The sequence below is a fragment of the Dermacentor silvarum genome, chromosome 5, assembly GCF_013339745.2.
Source record: "Dermacentor silvarum isolate Dsil-2018 chromosome 5, BIME_Dsil_1.4, whole genome shotgun sequence".
NCBI lineage: Eukaryota > Metazoa > Arthropoda > Arachnida > Ixodida > Ixodidae > Dermacentor > Dermacentor silvarum.
The window spans coordinates 17,289,467-17,312,218 of record NC_051158.1 but is presented as its reverse complement, the minus strand read 5'-3'; the positions used below and the strand labels follow the sequence as shown (position 1 = coordinate 17,312,218).

The 22,752-nt window shown below is 46.6% G+C and overlaps 1 protein-coding gene across 1 annotated transcript in view; it reads left to right on the top strand.

The window, feature by feature from the left end:
• The first annotated feature begins 3,435 nt into the window (after positions 1-3,435).
• Positions 3,436-22,752, top strand: part of LOC119452965 (collagen alpha-1(XVIII) chain) — a 45,717-nt gene continuing 26,400 nt past the window's right edge. The window contains exons 1-6 of the mRNA XM_049667445.1: positions 3,436-3,584; positions 10,430-10,499; positions 11,708-11,814; positions 13,216-13,415; positions 16,170-16,423; positions 18,568-18,742. Of these exons, the coding sequence (XP_049523402.1) occupies positions 10,474-10,499; positions 11,708-11,814; positions 13,216-13,415; positions 16,170-16,423; positions 18,568-18,742 (762 nt within the window). The 5' untranslated portion in view covers positions 3,436-3,584; positions 10,430-10,473. The remainder of the gene's footprint in view (positions 3,585-10,429; positions 10,500-11,707; positions 11,815-13,215; positions 13,416-16,169; positions 16,424-18,567; positions 18,743-22,752) is intronic.

Below are 22,752 nucleotides of genomic sequence, written 5' to 3'. Positions count from 1 at the left end.
TGGTAACGCTTTGCAGAACCCCCCAAAATTCTGGATAGCCAGCTACCTGCAAAATTGTTTGCGAAACATCGATTCCATTGTGCATAGGTTCACCGCAATCAGTTTATTTTTACGTTTCGATTTATTGCTATAATAATTAAGGGCGTACCCCCTGACGTAATCGATAACAACGTACGTATATTCGGTAGGTTCAGTTCTGCTCGCAGATTTTTTTCGTCCTCACACTCGCAGTCCCTCAGCGTACCAGCCTCCTCTGCCCACTCCAGTGTTCCACCTCATCTCATTGATCTTGGCGCGTCTTGTGTATGAGTCGCCGGACGCGCTATGATGATGATGATGATCATGATGATGATTTATTGGCATCCCCTTTGAAGCGGGGCGGCGACAAATAGTCACCTAGCCTGCTTGATTTAATCAGGTATACTATACATGTTCTTTATCTAGCATTTTTGTATACCTCTCATTATCTTTCTTTTTCAAAAATTTAGCTTGTACCGCTGCCTATGATTTTAAGAGATCAGGTCGCATCCATCTTTTCCCTACTTTTTTTCCACCAGTACTCTAATCGTCTCTTGCTGATCTCTACGGCTGATCTGTTTATGTTTCCTTCCACTTTAAACCCAAGCGCTTCTGGGAGTTGCACGTTACCTACGGTTCTCGCTGGGTGGATCCCGTCGCATTCCATTAGGATGTGCTGAGTGGTCTGAACTTGTTCGGTGACGCCGCGTAGCGGCAGTAGGGACAACTACGGCCGCCATCGATTTGACAACATCCACCGCCCTCCTCGCCTATTTTTGTTTTCTTTAGAGTGTTGCCATTGGTCGACTGACTGCAACAGTTTTTCTCTTTCGCCGGTGAAGACCCTCGCCGTACCCGGTTCTATTGATCAGTTATCTGGAGTATTTCTTTGCGCCCGCACTCCGGGTAGCGGGGCGTGCTGAAGTGGACGAGATGGAGATTCAATCGGCTTCGAAGACCTCTACGTAACAGCGCCCCTGCGCCTAGAGAAGTCGTCTTGATGTAAAGCGACGGAAAAACGAAAAAAAAAATCGTGCATTAAAGCTAGACGAGCATTTTTACTGCAGCGCCGTCTCTTCCTCGTAAAATTGTTGCATTAAGCAGGGCTCCGCATAAACCAGACGAAGCGCACGTTTGTAGACTTGCTCAAGAGAAGAAGGAGAGAGAGAGAGAGAGAGAGAGAGAGAGAAAGAAAGAGCGCATCGCAGGGCCAAGGGCTGATGTAAAATCGAGTAAGACAACTTGCGGGCCGCGAACGCCGGATATACGACCATTCTCGCGAGCGTCACTTCTAGCGTGGGCGCCCAAAGATGCCGCACCAACGAAAGTGGACGCTACTAAAGAAATGAGTGGGTGGGCATGGGTTACAACAGTTCTATCTTCACGTCGTGTGCTTCTCAGCAGGCATCGGGTAAGTACACCGTGACGTGAACGCTAGCGCTTTACAATATAGATACATGCTAACGTCAAAATTGACATCCACCAGGGAGTAGCATGATGGTACAAAGGAGTTATAAACCCATACGGATTAAATAAATAAATAAATAAATAAATAAATAAATAAATAAATAAATAAATAAATAAATAAATAAATAAAACGGAAATGCAGTCACCGCAGCTGGGAATCGAACCCGATACATTGAGCTCAGCAACAGAACACCCTAGCCATTAAGCTACCGTGACGGTTAAGAAATTGCTGGAACGGATTGCGCACGTGATCAGTCACGGAAACCAACTGCGTTGCTCCACGCCAGCGGCAGACTGCATCAGTTGCGAAATTTTATGATGTCTTATACCGCATCATCGCGTTGCTATTTTCAGCTCTCGCTAGTACTACAAATACCACGAGGGAGGTTCTCAGACATGGACATGGATTGCGCCAGTAAATTATGAGTCTCACATTGCACCGATTCAGTATGGTATCCTGAAGTGGTTCAATCTCCATGCCTTTTGGCTCAGAAAGAACAAACGTTAGTTTGTTGAAGAAAAAAAAAAAGAAAGCTTGTCACATGAGTGAAGCCTTCCTGAAAGTCCACTTTTTGAGTGACATCTAATCCTATGATCAGACAGAACTTCACAGGAAGGTGGATGCTCGAAGTGATCAACTGTGGTTGAACTAAGAATCTCGCTGTATACTTCTACGATGAGCCTCTTGCTATTGAATCTGCAAACTCAAAAGTTCTGGCGATTGACCAGAACTCTTCGAATCATCCTTCAGATATTTGAAAGTATCAAATCAAAGACCCCTCCATTGCTGCGATTCAGCTTTGGTTGCGTACTGAAAGAGCTTTAATATTAAAAAAACAAACAAAGCGATACAAAGAGCAGCGAGAGGACGTGAATTTGTTGCTCGAGGATATCAGGCTCTCAATGCCACGCCATCCACGCATGTCCCTGTTGTAAATCGTATACGCGGTGAGCAAAACTGTACCGTACTTGCGCCGCTGCAGGGCTGAATTGTGTCTCACGTTTACTCGGCCTTTCTCTGCAATCGTGATAGCGCTACGAATGCAACTCAATCATTTATTTCAGTGTAATGGAGGGAAGCAGCAACTGCATTAATACAATGCGGGAATAGCGAGCAGCAAATGCGTCAGAACAATAAAGAAGCCAGCCCCTGCAAAATGGCGTGTGTAGCGGCACGCCTAAGAAGCTGCAGCTGATCGATTAACGTACTTATTACGATGATGTTATAAACGTTCTCAACAAGCATGTTGCCGTGCTAATGAAATGATCATTGTGTCGAAGCAGCACAGCAGGCGAATTGAACACTTGCAACGATGAAACAGTCATCGTGCCGCAAGCATTGCAGTCATATGTGTCATAAATAACGGCAAGAGCAGAGCGCCCAAAAATGTACCTTTATGTTTTATGAAGGAAAAAAAAAGAGGCTAGGCAAAACAAGCTTCCGAAGGGCGCGTATGCCTTGCCACGCACCCTAGCCGCCCAGTACAGGCAAAAACAGCCAAATACGTAGACGCGGCCTCCACGTTCGAGATGATGGAGACGCCGGGAAACGGCGGGCGGTCGAACGGAGCGCGCGCTTTTGACATGCGGGACAGCATCTTTTTTCTTGGCGACGAGCAACGGGAAGACCTTTTACGCAAGACAGTTGCTCAACTGTGCGCGGGTCCCGGTATTCCAACAAACAAACCTCCTTTGAAACAAAACATTTAAACTTACAGATTGCTTGGCCATCTGTTGTGAAAAACAGCAACTAATATCTATGTTATCGAAGCCCAATAGCTATTGAGCATATTTTCTATTTTGTCCATACGTGGCGCGCACATCTGTTCGTTCGTTCCTGTGAACGCTTTATTGACAGTGACCAATTTTTGAAAGCGGGTTCTTACTACTGAAGTGGTTGAGGAATTCTTGGGGAGCACCGGACGGCCTCGAACTGGGACGTTTCTTCCCGGCGCGGGACGGTTGGGGAAGAGGAGGAGGATCACCGTCTCCTCTTCTGCGCAGGCGCCGACGGGCAGTCGCGTCTGCGAGGCGCCGGTCGCCGTTGTGGGGCTCACTGAGGGTCGTGCTCCGTGGACAGAACCCGGCGGTCGCGTCAGGTGAGTGGGACGCCTCGCGCGCATAACGCGGTGTTTTGAAACCCAGTTGTAAAGCAATTGCTCGAAGAGCTCAAATTCTAACAGGCCCAGTTGTCGATGCAACCTCGCAGCAACTTTTGTCATTGCCCTCGAGGCAAATGGTCTGCAACACGCAGACGTAAAATTGTCCACCATAGACATAATAACCTAAACGGAGAAGTACGTCAGTTTAAACTACAGAGTTCGTCTGATTGCTGGCTCAAGTGCGCTAAATTCGAACTTAGTGCGAATATTTTATGCAAGTTGCTTGAAAAAGAGGCAGGAAAGAGAAGAGAGGAAAGGCAGGGAGGTTAACCAGACGCACGTCTGGTTTGCTACTCTGCACTGAGAGAAAGGGGTATAGGGATAAAAAGAGAGAGAGAGAGGAGATGTCGAGAGCACAGTTCCGCGCACATTGGAAATTTGCATCGAGTCTACACACGGTCGTCAAGATCTGTCGACTTGGGGTATTCTTTAAAGTTCTCCATTCTTTACAGTGATAGTTTTCCGTTACAATGTGGAAAGAAAAGTGTTCGCGACTGCGCTCGGAAAACTGGACGATCGCCCCTTCACAGAGGAAAACGTTCTAGGACACTGGTCCAGACGGTTTCGGCACTCAAGGCCTTAAGGGCTCTGCTCAAGTTCTTAAGGGTTTGTGAATTTTGCGACCGACTTTGAACATTGTAGCGCGTAGCATCGCGTTATTGAGTGAATTTGCCTCTTAATTTTTTATTTGTTTGTTCTATCACCTTTTATTCCCTTAACCCTTTCCCCAGCACAGGGTAGCCAGCGGCTACTTACACTGGCTAACCTCCCTGTCTTTCCTGTGCTTTCTCTCTCTCTCTCTCTCTCTCTCTCAATATCACAAGTACGGAACCCCCACCCTATTCGAACTACGCCGGCAATTTTCTGCGCACAGCAACCTGTATAAGTAAGACACGTGCATATCAGGCACACTTTAGCGACGACTTTTTCTGTCATATTCGTCTGAGGCGGAGATACCTGGAGTTAAGATTTTCTCCTCACGTGCACGGATACGTAAACCAACTTCGACGCATTGCTTATGCTCAAAATTTATTTTTCTGGAACATTAGAGATCGAGACGGCTTGTTGTTGTAGTGTACGTTCCCGCTTTCTTGATATGCAACGTACTTGTTTTTTTCGCTTTCAGTTTTACTGCCACGGATATAGCATCCAATCTTTGCAATACTCTAAAGTATCAAGAGTTCTGTGATCTGCGTGATTCCTAAACGCAAACACGAATTCGATAGCCAAGGAACACAATATAGCTCTAAAGTATTGCAACGATTGGATGCTATATATATATATATATATATATATATATATATATATATATATATAGTAACTGGATTTTTCAATGGGCCAAGCGTATTTAGGAAAATCAGAAGCACAACTTCGCGGTTATCTTAGGTTTATTATTTTCCCAACAGTTTCGGTCGGTGGACCGAAACTGTTGGGAAAATAATAAACCTAAGATAACCGCGAAGTTGTGCTTCTGATTTTCCTATATATATATATATATATATATATATATATATATATATATATATATATATGTATATTGTACCGGAGCACATCGGCACCAGCTCTGTGCCAGCCAGTGTGTGGAAGAAGACGTTGACGATCGTGTGGTTCGCGCTAGGTCGGTTTTCAACGATCCGGCTTGTTGCAATATATATACTCTTGTTGCAATATATATAATATTTGAAGCAACTGCAGCCGGTTGTTCTGGAAACAAGCCTTTTCTCAACATCCTCTACCCCACACGGTACACGGAGGACATCTGCCCGGGTCGTGGAGCCTTGCCGTCGACGTGCACGTCACGGTGGAGTGTTCCGCCCCTATCTTCCCTTACTGCGCCACTTCGATCCCAATGCGCCTACTGAAATTCACACGGACGCTAGCGGTGTCGGTCTTGGTGCCATCCTCGCCCAACGCAAAGACGGCTATGACGAGTATGTCGTTGCATATGCCAGCCGTACCCTAACAAAGGCAGAGTCGAACTATTCTGTAACGGAAAAGGAATGTTTGGCAATTATTTGGGCAATCAGCAAATTCCGTACTTACCTTTACGGACGCCAATTTGACGTTGTGACTGACCACCATGCCTTATGCTGGTTGTCATCTATGAAAGACCCCACTGGCCGCCTCGCTCGTTGGGCTTTACGCCTTCAAGAGTATGACATACGTGTTATTTATCGCTCGGGACGCAAACATTCAGACGCCGATGCCCTATCCCGTTCTCCGCTTCCGTCTGACTTACTTTGTTTACAAACTTCCACCTGCGATTCGTCGTCCCTCAGCATCACCGACATGCCGGCCGAGCAACGCAAGGATCCCTGGATCGCTTCTCTGCTTGACGTTCTCTCTCACCGTTCTTCTTCTTCTTCTTTCTGGGGTTTTACGTGCCAAAACCAGTTCTGATTATGAGGCACGCCTCTCACCGTTCGCTTGAATCTGTTTCACGCACCATTCGTCGTCAAGCACATCACTTTGTCGTTCGTGAAGGCTTGTTGTACCGCCGCAATTACCTAACCGATGGCCGCAGGTGGCTGCTTGTTATCCCCCGTCATCTGCGCTCGGACATATGCACCGCCTTCCACGATGATCCTCAATGCGGCCACGCTGGCGTATTCAAGACCTACTCCCGCCTACGCCTGAGGTATTACTGGCGCGGCATGTATCGATACATTCGCCAGTACGTGCGATCATGCCTTTCGTGCCAACGCCGCAAGACTCCCCCTCATAGCACCACTGGTCCTCTACAACCTTTACCGTGCCCTACAAGACCATTTGACCGTGTCGGCATTGATCTTTACGGTCCCCTCCCCAACACTCCTGCGGGCAACCGGTGGATCATTGTCGCCGTCGACCATCTCACACGGTACGCTGAAACATCTGCGCTGCCAGCTGCCACCGCGACAGACGTCGCTCGCTTCCTTCTTCGCCGCCTCATTTTGCGACACGGTGCGCCCCGTGAATTATTAAGCGATCGTGGCCGCGTCTTTCTCTCAAACGCTATCGAGGCACTGCTCCAAGAATGCCGCATTGTTCACCGCACCACCTCTGCGTACCATCCGCAAACAAACGGCATGACGGAGCGTTTCAACCGCACCCTTGGAGATATGCTTGCGATGTACGTGTCCGATGATCACTCCAATTGGGACCGGGTGCTCCCCTTCGTCACGTACGCCTATAACTCTGCGCCACAAGCTACCACCGGCTTCTCTCCTTTTTTTCTTCTATATGGACGTGAACCATCCTGTTCCATGGACACCATTCTCCCCTACCGACCCGATGTTTCTGAAGCCTCGCCTGTTTCCGAAGCGGCTGCTTATGCTGAAGAGTGTCGTCAACTGGCTCGCTCGTTTACCGCGCAAGACCAATGTCGCCAAAAATCTCGCCATGACGAATCCGCATCTAGCGCCCACTATTCCCCGGGAATGCTAGTTTGGCTCTGGGTCCCGTCCAATACTCCCGGCCTTTCGACCAAGCTTCTCTCGAATTACCACGGTCCCTACCGAGTAGTCGAGCAAACATCTCCGGTCAACTACATCATTGAGCCGCTCGAGCCATCTTCCGACCACCGCTGCCGAGGGCGTGAAACAGTTCACGTCACTCGGCTGAAACCGTGCTACGACCCTCCTGTGCTGTCAATCCCCTAAGTCGCCAGGTTGGCTCCTTTCTGCGTGGGGAGTGATTGTACCGGAGCACATCGGCACCAGCTCTGTGCCAGCCAGTGTGTGGAAGAAGACGTTGACGATCGTGTGGTTCGCGCTAGGTCGGTTTTCAACGATCCGGCTTGTTAAACCGCTTTATCAACTCTACCTGCAAAATACTCTTGTTGCATATATATATATATATATATATATATATATATATATATATATATATATATAGGGATACCAATAGGAAAACGTTTACCATCTCGTAGTTATGTTTGCAGATATGCGCTTGCAAAAGCTGTCAAAGTTTCATTATGGTATGTTTAAACAGCTTCGAACTCAATTCACTATGCTATCTGTAGTGTCTTTTGAAATAATAACTGGTTCACATCTACGGGAACAGCAACATCAATTCCAGGATTTAGACCGAATAACTCGACATTATAAATTTATGTAACTGTCACAGTCCGTGTTCTCATTTTCGCAAAAGAACGACTAAGCAATAATATTTTTCTTAAATGGGAGGAGGAGCATTCCGTACCACTGAATGCTGTATTTTATTACCGAAGCAAGAACATGATCTCGAAAACTATAGCCCTTATATCATGCAGTCATGTACACACAGCAGAGACGATGCGAGATAACATGTATGTTTTGACTAGTTGGTGCTCTGTCATGGCCTCGTAGCGCATGGTTAGAAACAAGAATACTGCATTAAATGAACGATTTGGATGTGTTTCAAATTTGACCACCTTTAAAACCAATATGCTATGTGAGCTAAGAAAATTGCTTCTGCCCCAAGTATTTGAACGCATTCGGAAAGTGTCTCGGCGACTTAATATACCTCCCATCGGAAAAAAAGCACGAAAAAGAAAAAAAAGGAATAAAGAAGCAATAAAAACCAAAGAAACGTTTTTGCTCTATTTTAACACCTTGAGTGTGCTAACTTCCAACAAAAACACAATGTGGTTGACTATGAATGCACACACATACACACACACACTCAACAAAAAATGTGTAACTACCGTTTCTTGTGCGCAGGCGAAGTTTCACCAGAGCTTCCAGGCGGGTATCTCACCCGCCATCTTGTTTGGACAGCAAGTGTGCTATTATTTACATTGTCAACTCCGCCATATTGTCGAATTCTGTAATGGCGGAATTTGACAACGTCCAGAAATTAGCCTACACCATTCTTGACTTCGATGCTCTCTTCGCGAAGTTGTCTTCTCTGCCGGCTTTGTCAGAATAAAAACGAGTCTTAAAGAATGTATTGATAGGAGATTCCCGAATTTTTCTTTTTTTTGCGCTATAGTCCTGAACCTCGAAGTCCCAGAAAAAAAGAAGTATTTGGGAAGCCTCAGAGCGCCCCAAAATAATTTACTGTAATAGCTTTTCTACGAATGAGTTTCGGTTTCGTTTCACAGTACCTTTATGTGTAGTAATGCCATGTAGCAAGAGGTGATCACGTGGGAGTAAGACATCGCGACGCTTTGGCACTTGTTCCGGTTTGCTCGGTCGCCTGCTATGCTGCTACGCATAGCGCAGCGCTTTGATATATGAAATGTTGTTTCGGTAGGATATTGAAGTTATGTGCTCCTTCTAGTTATAGTGGTTAGGATTTTCATACGTTAGCGCCGTTAACTTGGACTTGACGGTTACCATATACATTTTGCATCGGATGTAAATTGAAGCTACAGGAGGCCACATTTCTGGTTACACGAAATGCCGTCTGGAACAGTGACGCAAGAGGAGAATGTTTATTATTCTCGTTGAGAACAAGGCCCTCAGCTGCAATTGGTTGGACGGTGGATAAACACGTGGGATCGAGAAGGAATGTTATCTGTGTTATGTCTTTGTGACGTGCGCAACCAGAATCTGGTTCAGTAACCCCAGTCAAGAATTACGATGCACTGTCAGTGCGTGTCATACATAATTTTATTCCGAGGCACTGCCGACTCAACTGAGAGAAAAAAAAAAAGATCATGATGATAGGATGATCTTGTGTTTTTTTCTGGCGAGACCTTGGTGTAACATATAGCAAGTCATGTCGCGTTCTTTTTTATTGCGATAGCAATTCTATGGACACTCGAGGCGCATTTCTGCCGTCGTCGTCGCCGTGATGCTCCGTATAAAGTCCAAGGGCGATAGAATTGTCGCAGCGCGCTGTATGCTGTATGTGCGAGTGAAAGCGTGCGAGGGTGAGCCGGTGATCGCGGCTGTATCTTGCGCACGCAAGGTAGGAAAGCGGGAAGGAAGCGCGCCTTCTTCCGTAGAGCGCAACGCTCCGGGGGAAGGGTAGGGAGGGGGGGGGGGGTGTTCTGCTCTGGGCGGTCTGTGCGGTCGTTCGCGCCCGCCCGGGCCGCTGTATCTTGAAAGCCATCTACGTCGGGGACACAGTCCGCCGTGCGCTGTGTTTTCGCTGCTTAGTTCGCGTTGATGCGACACGTAGCACGAAGGTAAATTCGCTCACTGCTGCTGCCGCACTTCCTCACGCCAGCGTTTTGACAGCGAGTTTCCGCGGTCATCGAGTGAGATGTGTTCATGTTTGCATGTGTGCACGTGACACCATGCTTGTTCATTTCGTTAGTATGCCTATGTTTACAAGGTTATACGGCCGATAAAACTATCCTTACTTCGTATAGCTGTCCACTAATTTTATATTGCAATCGATGCTTCGCCTATTGGGCGAAAATGCGACTTTTCTTTTTTTCTTAGAAATACTTTAATCACTATTTCGAACATGCGCAAGTTAACTATTAACCGCAGGTATTACGAAGAAGGAAAAGCAATTTCTTTACTATTGCTGACGGAGCACGGCGTGTCATACATTGCGGCAGACATGGCAGTGCCCGTAGTAAAAGTGCCTTGCGAAGCAATACAGTGCAGTCTGAAAGGAACCCGAGTCATACAGTGTAAGAAGATTGGTTCAATTGACCCTCAGCTCAATGTCGTGTCCTTTTTTTTTCTTTCTTACCACTGCTGGGCATAACCGGCAAAAACAAATCGCGCACAAAAGTGTTTAAACCGTGACTGAAGGGGCTGAGCAGTGCACTTTGTGGACATGCAGCTTGGGCCAGCCCTATTTTCGATCCCCTTGTTCTTTGCCTTTTTTTTCGCTTATGCTGACCGTTTGTTTCTCAGGTCTTTACAGAAACTTGCTTCCGTCGCTGCACTTCCTGACGATTATGCAGAGTTCATCTCATGTTTACAGGTAAGCTTAAGTATAGCTACACAAACGCACCTGAAGGAATGTTGTAGCAGCCAAAAAATCATCGTTAACTTCATCGCCACCACCACCAGCCGATTGAAGTACATTACAAGACCACCTCTTTCTGTCATTAGCTGGCATTCTAGCTGCTACCTAAGTTAGTAGAGACTGACTAGTCCAGACGATGGTGGCAGGTACAATTCTGAGATAAAATTTTAGTGCTGTGATTGCATGCGCTGACAGAAACCAAGTTATCTTCCTATTTTAATGGGAAAGACGCGAAACAACATGAAGAGAAGACCGGACAGTAACATGCGGACATGCGGTCTTCATATGGTTTGGCGTCTTTTTCACCTTGATAAGTATCAGCCAAGTAGCCAAGCAACAAGTAGCGATATAAGTTCGCTTTGTAGCACTTTTGGCGCGTACACTTGCGTTTCATGCCAATGTCGATTTCACAAACATTGCAGCTACACAATAGAAAGAGCCAGCAGCCGCTTGTGCTTTCTAGCCCCTCTCACCGCCGATACGAAAGCTACCCTCCTTCTATTCTCCCGTCGCCCTCTCCTCCTGTGGTGGCTGCGCGATCTGGCAGCAGGAAATGAAGATAGCAGTAATTTTCCATACCGGTGCTCGCGCTTCTTTAGACAACACGTATGTACGAATCGGCTTTCATGAACCAGGTACACGCCAACACATGATAGTAGAATGCAAACTTAGAAAACAACACCCACCACTTATCACCAATCCTAACCTCAACATGATCCCCCCTATCCATCCAACCCCTTAGAGAGCGATGGAAGATCTTGCTGTCCAGCCCCGCCCTGGAAGACCAGCTTCGGCTCGTAACCAGGGGCCAGGCGGCGAGAGCAGCATATATCGATTCCCGTGAAGTGGGAACCACTTCCATCCGGCGCATGCGCTGAAAAGCTCACGAAATAATGTTTTTCATTCATTCCACGTATGCCACCTATTCCACCTGTAATGCTGCTTCAGATGCGCCGGTTAACGATTTTGTTGTCACTGGATTTTGCGCAATGAAACAATAAACGCTACCTAAATACCTTGACTGCAATAAACATGCACCTTTAAGCCTATTGTTGATTTCACTGAAGAAAATAGTTTTTTTTTTAGATTTAAGCGTTCGGCTATTTGGCCACCGTCGATGATTCCCCCACAAATCCTTTTTTCTCTCGTTCTCGGTGTTTCAGATACATGTTCACGGTTTTCACCTGCTTCATGGCCGCTCAGTTGGCGACGTCACAAAGGTCGACCCGCTCCCTGCCTTTCCCACTGCGGGACATCTCGGCTGCTGTTGGTGATTACTTTTTCTTACTAACAAACCTACAATAATTGAAACCGTTAGGTTCTTTCATTCTTCTCGCCGGCGAGAAGTCGATGCCGTAGTAGTGTGACTTGATCTAGTATGAAGCTACTACGCCCAGCCAGAATATGCGCTGTTATTGCCATACGCGTTTGAACTGTCCTTACCTCCTGTGGCTCACGGGTTGCACACCGCTGCGAAGACTTAAGGGGTATTTCTTTAGTCAACATAGCAGGAGAACGCGCAGTAGGTCGAAAGTGCAGTCGGATAATGAATTATGTCAACTGTCATCGCGAATATGCGGGCGAAAGCGTGACCAGATTATGTCCTGAGACTCCCTCGAACCGTATCTATCCCATGATCTCTCTACTCAAAGTCAGAGACAAATGGTTAAAGCCCCTTTAGACCGCGCACTTTTGTTGCACCGACGAATCGCTCAAAGGAGTACCCAAATCATGCGCAGTTATGCTGCTGAACCGACGCATCTCGTTCAATTCAGAGGGGGTGGCATTTGAGACCCCCTCTGCATATTATTGTACGCGCAGTGACGCTGATGATTCACCTTGTTCTGAGGAACTGCCATCAAGGCACTACAATCTTAACCTTCTGTGAACGACGGTGTGTGTTTGGCTCTGCAACTTTTTTCTTCGACCGTGATGATCCATGCTCAGCATCACCAGCTTTCGATAATAACGCCGTGCAACAAGTTTGCGGTGCTCCCGTGTCTCAAAAACTGAGCCCACTGTTCAGTATATTAACTTCAGCATTTATGCCATGACATCAATCTAACGAGTGCAAGAAGGAGTTTATGTGAGGCAATTTGCAAGTTTGGCTGGATTGTTGTTCTCGAGAATAAACAGCGCAATAGTGAAAGCCGCGACACGAATGCCTGTCTTGTTTGCTTCTGAACTGTCAGTGCTCATGCTTGTGCTGTTTTTTTATGTAACTACAGTAAAGGAGTACATTTATTAGCCCAGGCATAGCTTCCCGTATTACATAATACACGATACTACAGTTTGGGTAAGCCATGGCCACCAGCACGGTTGACTCTGTGCGCGAAAACTTTCGGTCAGTGCATCATCGAAGTTTTGGGCGCACAGGATGTTCCTGGCGGCAGGAAAGCGCAGTTGCCCAACAGAGACGGAACTGAACGCAGAGTCCAGTGATAGCCGGTGTACTCCTGTTCTGCACTGATGTGCAAGGTAATATCTTATCATACCTGCGCTATATTGCAGAATCATTGAGGCAGGAACATTTCTCACTAAGAGTGATCATGCTATCGTGAGGCACCGTATCGGGGTTACATACGCATGGAAGCCACTGTCGGCCACCAGAGCGCATTGACAAGAGGCACTTCAAGTCAAGTGAAAGCAAGTCTTTTATTTCGTCTTGTAGGCTACCCTGCAGCCGAGCTGGACCTGTTACGTCGTGTGCGCCCCAGTGGCAGCGCGGCCTCGCCGGAGACGGTGCGTTTCGCCGCCGGCGACCCGGAGTCCGGACCGTCGCTGGCACTCGAGTTCGGGCCCAGAGCGGACGTCAAGTTCCCTTACCGTCTGCTGCTTCCCGCGGCTCTCTTCAGGGACTTCGCCCTGCACGTGCGTTGCGTGCATTAAACCGCATTGCTGTATATCTATCAGAGTGGCGTGAAGCACACGTCTGTGCAACCATACGAACTACACTCGGAACATTTCACGTGATACGCGCTGCCTGTTGAACCAGACGACACGAGCCCAATTTTCACACAGATACGCATGAGAAATTTACTGTGTCATTTTATGTTTGACTGTTGCCGCGTAATTTGTGCAGCGTGCACTACGCAGGGATAGCTGATTCACTAGCTCACTCAAATAACTTCGTATGAAGATTACATGGGGGAATCTTACGCTAGTGGAGCTCGGCAGTAAGGCAGTTATAGGCTCGTACTGACTTTCTGATGTCCTTGGAACTTCTTACATTAACCAGCTTCGAAGTTTTAAACAGACTATCGGTATACTGCCATTCGAGTGTCATCAATGGTTTTGCCGAGGATTAATGACTTCTAATATCAAAACCACATTAGACTAGAGTGACTGTCACTGCATATGTACTCCCGAGAATTCTATACTAGAATGTAAATGTAGGGCTAGGCATACTTAGGCGTAGTTGTGGTGAAAACATTTTGCAGGCCTTGCAAAATATGCCGAGGCTAAAATCGACAGAAGATGCCGTAAGACACAACGGTGGTGTTATTATACTGTAAAACCTGCGGCCCTTTCTACTCAATATCTCATGAAGTCGACTGTCGTACGTATTCCAGAATCTTAGAAAAATAATAACGTAATACTACTTCACAAGAAACTAGATGTCAAGCGAGATAAAAATGAAAGATCAATTCACTTGCTTTCTTTATCTTGCCAAATATTCTCTAATGTATCTTTGAATACAATCCGAGCTCCGCTTTACATAACTCAGGCTCGATGTACTTACGTTTGATTAATCAAATATGCTGACTTCAGAAAAAAAAAAAGGCGTTCAACAGAAGATGGTATTCGAGTCTAGAATATATAAGGTTATTTAGGAATCAGCGCGGCATAGCTAACCACACTGTATTCCTTTCAAAGTCATTCAGTTCAATAGAGAAACGAGAAGTTACGGAGGCATTGCGTAGTCAGGAGCGGAGGATGCATGTAAGCTCAGTTATCTTAGAGAGTATGTATAGGGATTTCATAGCTACCGTAATTTACCATAAGGACAATGGTAAATACCAGCTAACAATGGTTTCCCGCGAGTAGACGCAATCACTCAGTTGGTATTTATTGCATGCCTGAAAAAAGTATTCCGTATTTTAGATTTGAAAGAGTTGTGGGTTACGAATAACTGTGCACATCTCATGCACCTGCGGCTCGCAGATGACACTGTCTTCTTCACCAACGCTGGAGGGGATTTACTCGAAATTATTGAGCAGAGTAACTACTAAGTCAGCAGGCTAACTACTTAGCAGGGTGACTACTAAGGGTAATTACTACTAAGTAGACGGGAAGACTAATATACGGAAAGCTAAAGCAACGTCTGATATAGCCTGACAAGAAAAGACGAGTTCGTTTTGGCAGCTATATATAGCCTTTCGCAGCAGGGAATTGAGTTTTTTTTTTATCCAAGCGGTCACAAGAGACATTATAGATAGAAAGAATGCAGTATGATAAGAGAGTTGCAGATGACTACAGATGACTGCACTTCAAAATAACAGAAAAAAAGGAGCCATGTCGTACCTACAACAGATAACCTTTGATTCATTAGAGCCACGTAATGACAATCAAGTGAAGGAAAACGTCTATAGGTGTACGTTGCTGAGCGTTGGCTGGAATGAAGGGAGAGGAAATTTGTAGGCATAAGATGGAGTTAGCTGATGCAGGACAACTGGAAATCGCTGGAAGAGGCCTTCGTTTTACAGTCCGTGGCCTTATATTGGCTGATAGGCTAAACATGGGCCATTGATTTCATGCAGCAAAAATAATGCAACACCTATATACGGGGTTTTTTTTTTTTTTAGAAGCTCCAAAAATTAAAGAAAAAACTGCCTGTGGCAGACAGAACAATTATAACCCTTGATCTAAATTACTCGATGCGGCGGCCTCAAGTTCTACGAGAAATCAAAATGCTTCATTAAATCACTAACATAATTACGCTAATAAACTTTTAATTGATTACCGTACGACACATATTTCAATCTACGAATTATAGCCGGTAAGTTCGCAAGGCGTATCCACTTGGAACGAATTCTCAGGACTGCACCAGTTTCGAGATTATAATTTTGAAAGTGTCTGATGAAATGCATCGGCATTCCAGTTACTTATTAAAAAATGCTGTTTTATGCATTGAAGCACAGAAGTAACTGGAACACCAATCTACTTTGTCAGACACATTGACAATTAATATCTCGAAACTGGTGCAGTACAGAGAATTCGTTCCAAGTGGATACGCCTTGCGAACTCACCGGCTATAATTCGTAGATTTAAATATGTGCCGTATAGTGATCAATTTAAAGTTTATTAACGTAATTATGGTAATGACTTAATGAAGTATATTGATTTCTCGTAGAAGTTGTGGCCACCTCAATGAGTAATTTAGATCAAGGGTTAGAATTGCGCTGTCTGCCACAATCAGTTTTTTTTTTCCAATTTTTGGAGCTTTTAAAAAGAAAGAACACCTGGTATAGTGTTCAAATAGTCATGAGTGATACAAACCTTGTGGTTGCAAGTGGACGTCACATTGAAAAAAACTCAACAGCCGCGAATGTGCTAAGAAGAACAACATAAACATGCGTGTATGCAACCTGTCGAGAGATTCAGTCTGCGGTTGTGGCACCGCAGGCGGTGTTCCGGCCGGCCGCAGCTCACTCTTCTTCCGGCCACGCTGAGCCTCCTTCCGGCTCGATTGAGGACGAGCAGTTCCTGTTTGCCGTCGTGAATCCATCCGAGACACTGGTTCAGCTGGGCCTGGCGGTGTCGCGCGACGCGTCCCACGTGAGCCTGTACTACACGGACGTGTCCATGCACCTCGGATCGCAACGCCTGGCCACCTTTCGGCTACCCAAGCAGGCCACCGGACCGCACGGATGGATCAGGTGAAGCTCGGCACGTAGCCACGAATAGCACTTGTTAAGGGTATACGCCAGCGAACGGAAACGATAACTAGAAAAAAAAATCGTTAGGCAAGACACGGAGAATGTATTTTGCCTCACGATTTTTTTCTATACTTATTGTTTCCGTTTGCTGGCATACCCTTAACAAGTACCATGTACCAACTTGCCCAACAAGCCACTCTTATGCCACGAATAGTGTCGGAAGCAATATGCAATACAAGGCTATTAAGGCTCTAAACGGGACTTGTTGCATTATAGCAAAGCACGCTGTTTGTGGCACAGAGGGACGTGCAACCACGCGACTATACTTTTTTTTTAACAGCGTGAAAAGGCTTCATCTTCGTCTCTTCATTTTTGTGTAAACAAAACGACCCCGTGATCGCAATGGACATTTCATCTGTCTTTACTTTTATAATTTATGCGTTTCCGCGTCCGTCAGTGCCACAAGACGCGCACTTTGGCATGGTCAGCTAGCGGACTTTGAAGGACAAGTTTCATTGCAGTGAAAATTTTTTTTCTTATTAATGTGCGCTCAGAAAGACTAAGGGCGGTTTTAATCACATAAAGCCAACAGACAATGAATCCAAGGAAAGCATCGGGGAAATTAAGTGTGGTTGAAATTGCAATGACGAAAATAATGAAGAAAAGGGAAATCAAAGTGGACGAAAAGATAATTTGTCGCCGGCAGGAGCCGAACCCGCAACCTGCGAATTACGCGTGCGTTGCACTACCAGCTGTGGTACGGCGACGGCAATCAATTCGCCCACTAACTTGGGTATTTATGTTTTACTAGATCTAGCCCTAGGTGCGTTAACCAGCGCCACTCAGAACCATGGTGGGCGGATGTGGAAAATCCTTTTTAGCCCGATGGCGTCACGTAACACGTGATCTTGGGAGAGCGGGCACGTGGATAATAAACCCTCGCATGCTACCTAATGACATCAAGGCTGCCAAATTCGAGACCCTCGCAATGTATAAACGAGAGAAGAAGGGGAACCAGGTGATTTTATGCGATAACTCGGATTTGTGGTTTTTGTTCTGCCTTTGTCTTTTTTTTATCACTGTATGTTTGCGGGTGCTAAGGTGTCCTTTTATTATAATTTTTGTCTTGTACTTTCGTTCGTTTTTAAAACACTATTACATTTTCTATAGAAGTGAAATGGAGTAGCCGAAGGCATGGACTACTTCTAACTTCTCCAATTTGGTCTCTATTTAAGCCTACCTACCAACAAGCAGTGCGCTGTGCAATGAAGGAGATATGCGAGTGGTGATCCGCGCGTATACAAAAAAAGCAGACACTCACATACGAAACTAAAGGCGTTGGACAAAGGTGACTGAAGTTTCAGACGGACCATGTAGGTATACCTACACGGCCCTTTAACCTTTTAAGTTATGTCGGAAGCCTTTTATATAGTCAAAGCACATTGCAAAACTACTGAGCGCATCAATGGATGATCGCATAATTGAGAAACGCAGAGAGTTTGCCTGCATTAAAGTCTGTGCAGGTTCGTTTGCGCGGAGGGTGGCCTAATGTAAAAAAAGTATAAGATTCAAAAACCGTAATTATGCACGCTTGCAGGCCGCACATGACATCTGGCTAGATTTATTATTGGTCTACAAGTTACGATCCACCGCGCGCTAAAGAAACCGACGACCGCTGAATGTCAGCCGTGCATTCTACAATAATCGACGTACGCGTTAAAGAACCCCAAGTGGTGTAAATTATTCCGGTGCCCCCCACTACGGCATGCCTCTTAATCAGATCGTGGTTTTGGCACGTAATACGTATAATTCAATTTCTTTATTATATCCGTCAACTTATTATGCATGCGCGCACAATGTCCAGTCGAACTAAAGTTCGGGACATGTGGGTAATTTGTGTTGTGTGCTTTGCAACTTATGCAACAAGGCGATAGATAAGAAACGATTGTGCTATTATAACCTCATCTGGGGACAGGCGGGCGCGGTTGTTCAGTGGCTGTGCGTGCAAAGTTGCGGGTCGCATTGATGAAAAGGTCGTCGACAGAGCTCTTTGTTTTCCGGAAACCAACTTGTTGAAACCTGCGGAGCCAAGCGCTCGCCTGCCGAGGCAGTGCGTCGCTGTTGCAGTGCAGTGGTATTCCCAGGCTGAGCATGACGGCGACTGGCAACCAGCTGAGCCTGGAGCTACTCAACTGCAGCACACTGCAGGACGTGCGCATGGCCCAGCACGTGACGCGCATCCCCAAGGAGCTCGTGTTCGACCACGCCTCCACCCTGTACCTGGCACAGGCGGGACCCCTTCTCAGCGGGACATTCCTGGTACGCGCTCTCTTACCTACAGATTCTGCCCTCACCGTGCCTCACGCACAAGTGCAAGAGAGAGAGAGAGAGATGTAAGGAAGGCATTGATGTTAACCAGTCAAGAATCCGGTTGGCTACCCTACGCTGGGGGAAGGGTGACGGGAGATACAGAGAGAGGGTGGGGGTTTGGAGACATGCACGGACCGTAATACAGAGCCAAAGGCGCTCGTACAAACCAAACGTTCTCAGAAATCACAAAAGTGCTTTCACTGCCTTCTGAGCCGATGGCTGTTCGGGACGATGTTCTAGTATAGTCTGTTCACTCAGAGGACGATCATCTATTTTCCTAAATGCGTTGAACATAGATTGTCTTTCTGCTTCAAATTGAGGACAGCGGCAGAATATGTGGTCAATCTTCTCGTCGCATCCGTATAGACATCACATGCAGGACTGTCAGCCAATTCAATTAGTACAAATCTGGCAGGCCAAATTACGGTAACAACAGTGCATTTATGCGCGAATTCCAGAGCTTTATAAATCTTGTATGCCATTTCCGCAGAAACTGGTCTTCGTTCATATTAATCAAGTCTACGCACGCCTGTTCATACATGTGTTTGCGTAGACGGCGTATCAATGGGTATACATAGCTTGCTTTGGCTGCCCCTGTAGTGCTTGCAAACTATGCCACACAATCGTTGTGGAACACACCTAGTTTGCAGCACACGAATCGACTGGACCCCTGTCTTCGACTTGACCTCCACCTGGACTATCCCGACCCGAAACAATGGTACTTTGCCAAATGTGGCTTGGTGTCGCATTTACAAAGTCGTTTGCTTTCCGCATCGGATGGGAGGATAGTGCTGCGTGTGACCACTGCGGTGACGAGGAAAATATCGAGCACGTACTTCGTCATTGTCCCCAATACAGCGCACATAGGCAGTCACTCGCGACCACGCTGGCGTGTCTTGACGACCGGCCGCTTTCGGAGCAGACAGTCCTGGAACGCCGGCCTACACAGTCGTCACACAGCAAGTCAGTCAAGGCACTCTTGAAGTTTTTGCGATCGAGTGGACTTTCTGACAGACTATAGTTCCCACAGACGTTTTCAACCTCCTCTATTTTTTTTATTCCTTGTATTTTTTTCGTGACTGCTTTTTCTCTTCCCTATTCTTTCCGCCTTTCATTTCCCCTTCCCCAGTGCAGGGTAGCAAACCAGAATATTTTCGGGTTAAACTCTCTGCCTTTCCCACCCCGTTTCTCTCTCTCTCTCTCTGTAGTGCCGCTGATCCTCGTTGGCGCCACAACACAAGTGCACCTATGCACCACAAAATAACATGGAAGAGAATTCGCGGTTTTGTTTTTGACTGTGTACGTACATGGTAAGTAGGTGCAACTTTATTCGACAAAAGGTGTCGTTCAAGGGGTGTATGCACATGGAACATTCACGACAGCATGAACCAAAAAGTTTTTGACACTGGACAGTCGAACAAGGCATGCCATAATGTTTCTTTTTGTCTGATGATAAGTGGTTCTTGAGGGAAAGGGAAAGGTTGACGCTATCTTCTGCAGCCCTTGAGGGAGCACGGCTCAGCAATGTCTGCACTGAGGGCAGCGGTTATTGGGAGTTATCCCCCACGCTGCCGTGCGGTTCCGTGTAGACAAAACGCGCCAGCGTCGTCTTCAGCCGAAGTCGCGCACCTCGGCGGGCACGGCCGACGAAGTCGGACTGCGCCAATTCACGCTCTTGCATCTCTGCAGCTCTTCGTGCGTCAAATGTTATACGGCTAAACCACGGCCGCTGGATTTAAAAAAAATCACCTTTTTTATCCAGTGGCCGTGGCTAAACATTCGCACACTTCCGGTGCCAGGGTGCTTACTAAATCATCAGGTAATGCCAAGACATGTGCACTTGCATCAAATATTAAAGCTGACGAGCTCTCTTTGGTTCTTTCGTCCGTTCTCTTGGCTGCTGTCCACTGCAGGTGTGCTGGTTAAGGGCTCTGTTCTCTACTGAATAACCTAGTGAAGTCACAAACGCAGCCTAAATATTCTCGCTGCAAGAAATATACGCCGTCAAGCGCACTACTTCTTTAATAAAGCGAGTGGCTTTCTTTAAGCGTTCGGCTGTTCGTTTACATTATCTTTGGTGGTTACCGCACAATTTTTGTTTTTGACCTCTCGAGAAGGGCAGGTTCTGCACCCTGTCCTTTTCGCGCTGATTGAGCACGATGCCGCATGTTAGTAAAGCCTTATCGTTGCGCGATGGCCTTGAAAAAAAAAGTAGATTCATCCGAAAGGCGAAGCATCAATTGCAATAGCAAATTAGTAGAGAGCTATACGGAGTAAGGATAGTAGTTTTATCAGCTGTGTAAACTTGCACATGCAGCAGTACCGGCAACACGCAGAACTGTTGTCGACGCCGTCGGCGTTTTGCCCGCGTTCGCATCAAACGCACGGCGTTGGTGACTGTTGCCGGTGCCTCTGGGGGCGGCTCGGAGGTTCTCGACGAGATCAGAACAGGACACTCGTCGAGCAGCGTCGGAAGTCTTTACCACCTTCTCGCCTCACAACGTTTTTATATAAATAGGCATTTGGTGCCGTAGCTAAACACCGCCTCCCCTCTCTCTTCCTCCCCCTCCCCATACGGCCTTTCGCGCGTCGGAAGAACTCGCGTTGCTCTACATATATGGTGATTGTAAATGAGGAAAGAGACGCTTAATTCTTCAGCCCTTCAGGGAGCACGGCGCAGAACGCGCCGTGCGTTCACTCCCCGTGAAAGCGCGCGGCGACGATTTCATCGCCATTGACGTCATACGGAACCTCACGGCGACGCCGACGGCAGAAATCCTCTTTGGAGTGTCCATATAATTGCTATCGCAATAAAACGAGGCGTCTAGTCGAGTGGTACAAAAAAAAGAAGAAAAAAACCGGCAGATCCCACGCCCTGTGGGAATCGATGTTATGTGAAGCAGTGTGCGGGGAGCCTACTATAGTTAACCAAACGACCATGAGAGCACCAAGACGTAGGCGGCTCTTTCATGACGTAGATGACACGCATGTCACGACGTTCATGTCATGAGTCCTCAGGAGTCGCTTTAGCTACACCTAAGAGACCTTAGGGTGAAAGCCTTAGTCATACTCGTGACTTTGACTTCTACCAACATCCTTTAGTGATTCCTTCACTTAGTACCCATGTCCGTACCCATTCCAGTGGTTTTTGAGTGTTAATCTTTTTTCGCTGAGTCATTGTCATTTTGCTGAGTCATGCTCATGGCTATGACTTCTACCAGCATACTTTAGTGTTTGCTTCCCTTAGTACCCACGTCCGAACCCATTTCAGTGGTTTTTGAGTGCTATACTTTTTTCGCTGAGTATTGCTCATGACTATGACTTCTACCAGCATAGAAGAGCTGGCAATTCTCGCAACCTATTGGGAAATAGGCCGAAAAGGGTTTACCAAAATACATTATTTTACTGATGTGTGCATTGTTTCACATTAGACTGAAATGCCAAGTCCTCAGGTGATGCAGGAAACCGGTGAAGCGTGAACATACCACATCGGCAGTTGTCTGGCGGAGTGCTGTGTTGTGAACACACTTAGTCCCCAAAATCGTTATTTACCGCTGCTTGTTTGTGCACCCATAAACTGCACAGTGCTGGCCTGTAGCCTTTTGATGAGTATATATGCCATTATTTACGAGTGTAAGTCATTCGTGACAAAAAAAAGTTGTCGCAGTTTCACCTGAAAGGCGAAGCATCAATTGCGATAGCAAATTTGAAGAGAGCTATACGGAGTAATGATAGCAGCTTTATCAGCTGTATAAACTTGGACATGCAGCAGCACCGGCAACACGCAGAACTGTTGTCGACGCCGCCGGCGTTTTGCCCGCGTTCGCTCAAAATGCGTGCGGCGTTGGTGACTGTTGCCGGAGCCTCTGATATAAATAGGCACTTGGTGCTGCAGCTAAACGTCGCCTCCCTTCCCTGCCCCTAACTCTTCTATAAGTCCTAACTTATAACTAAGTCCT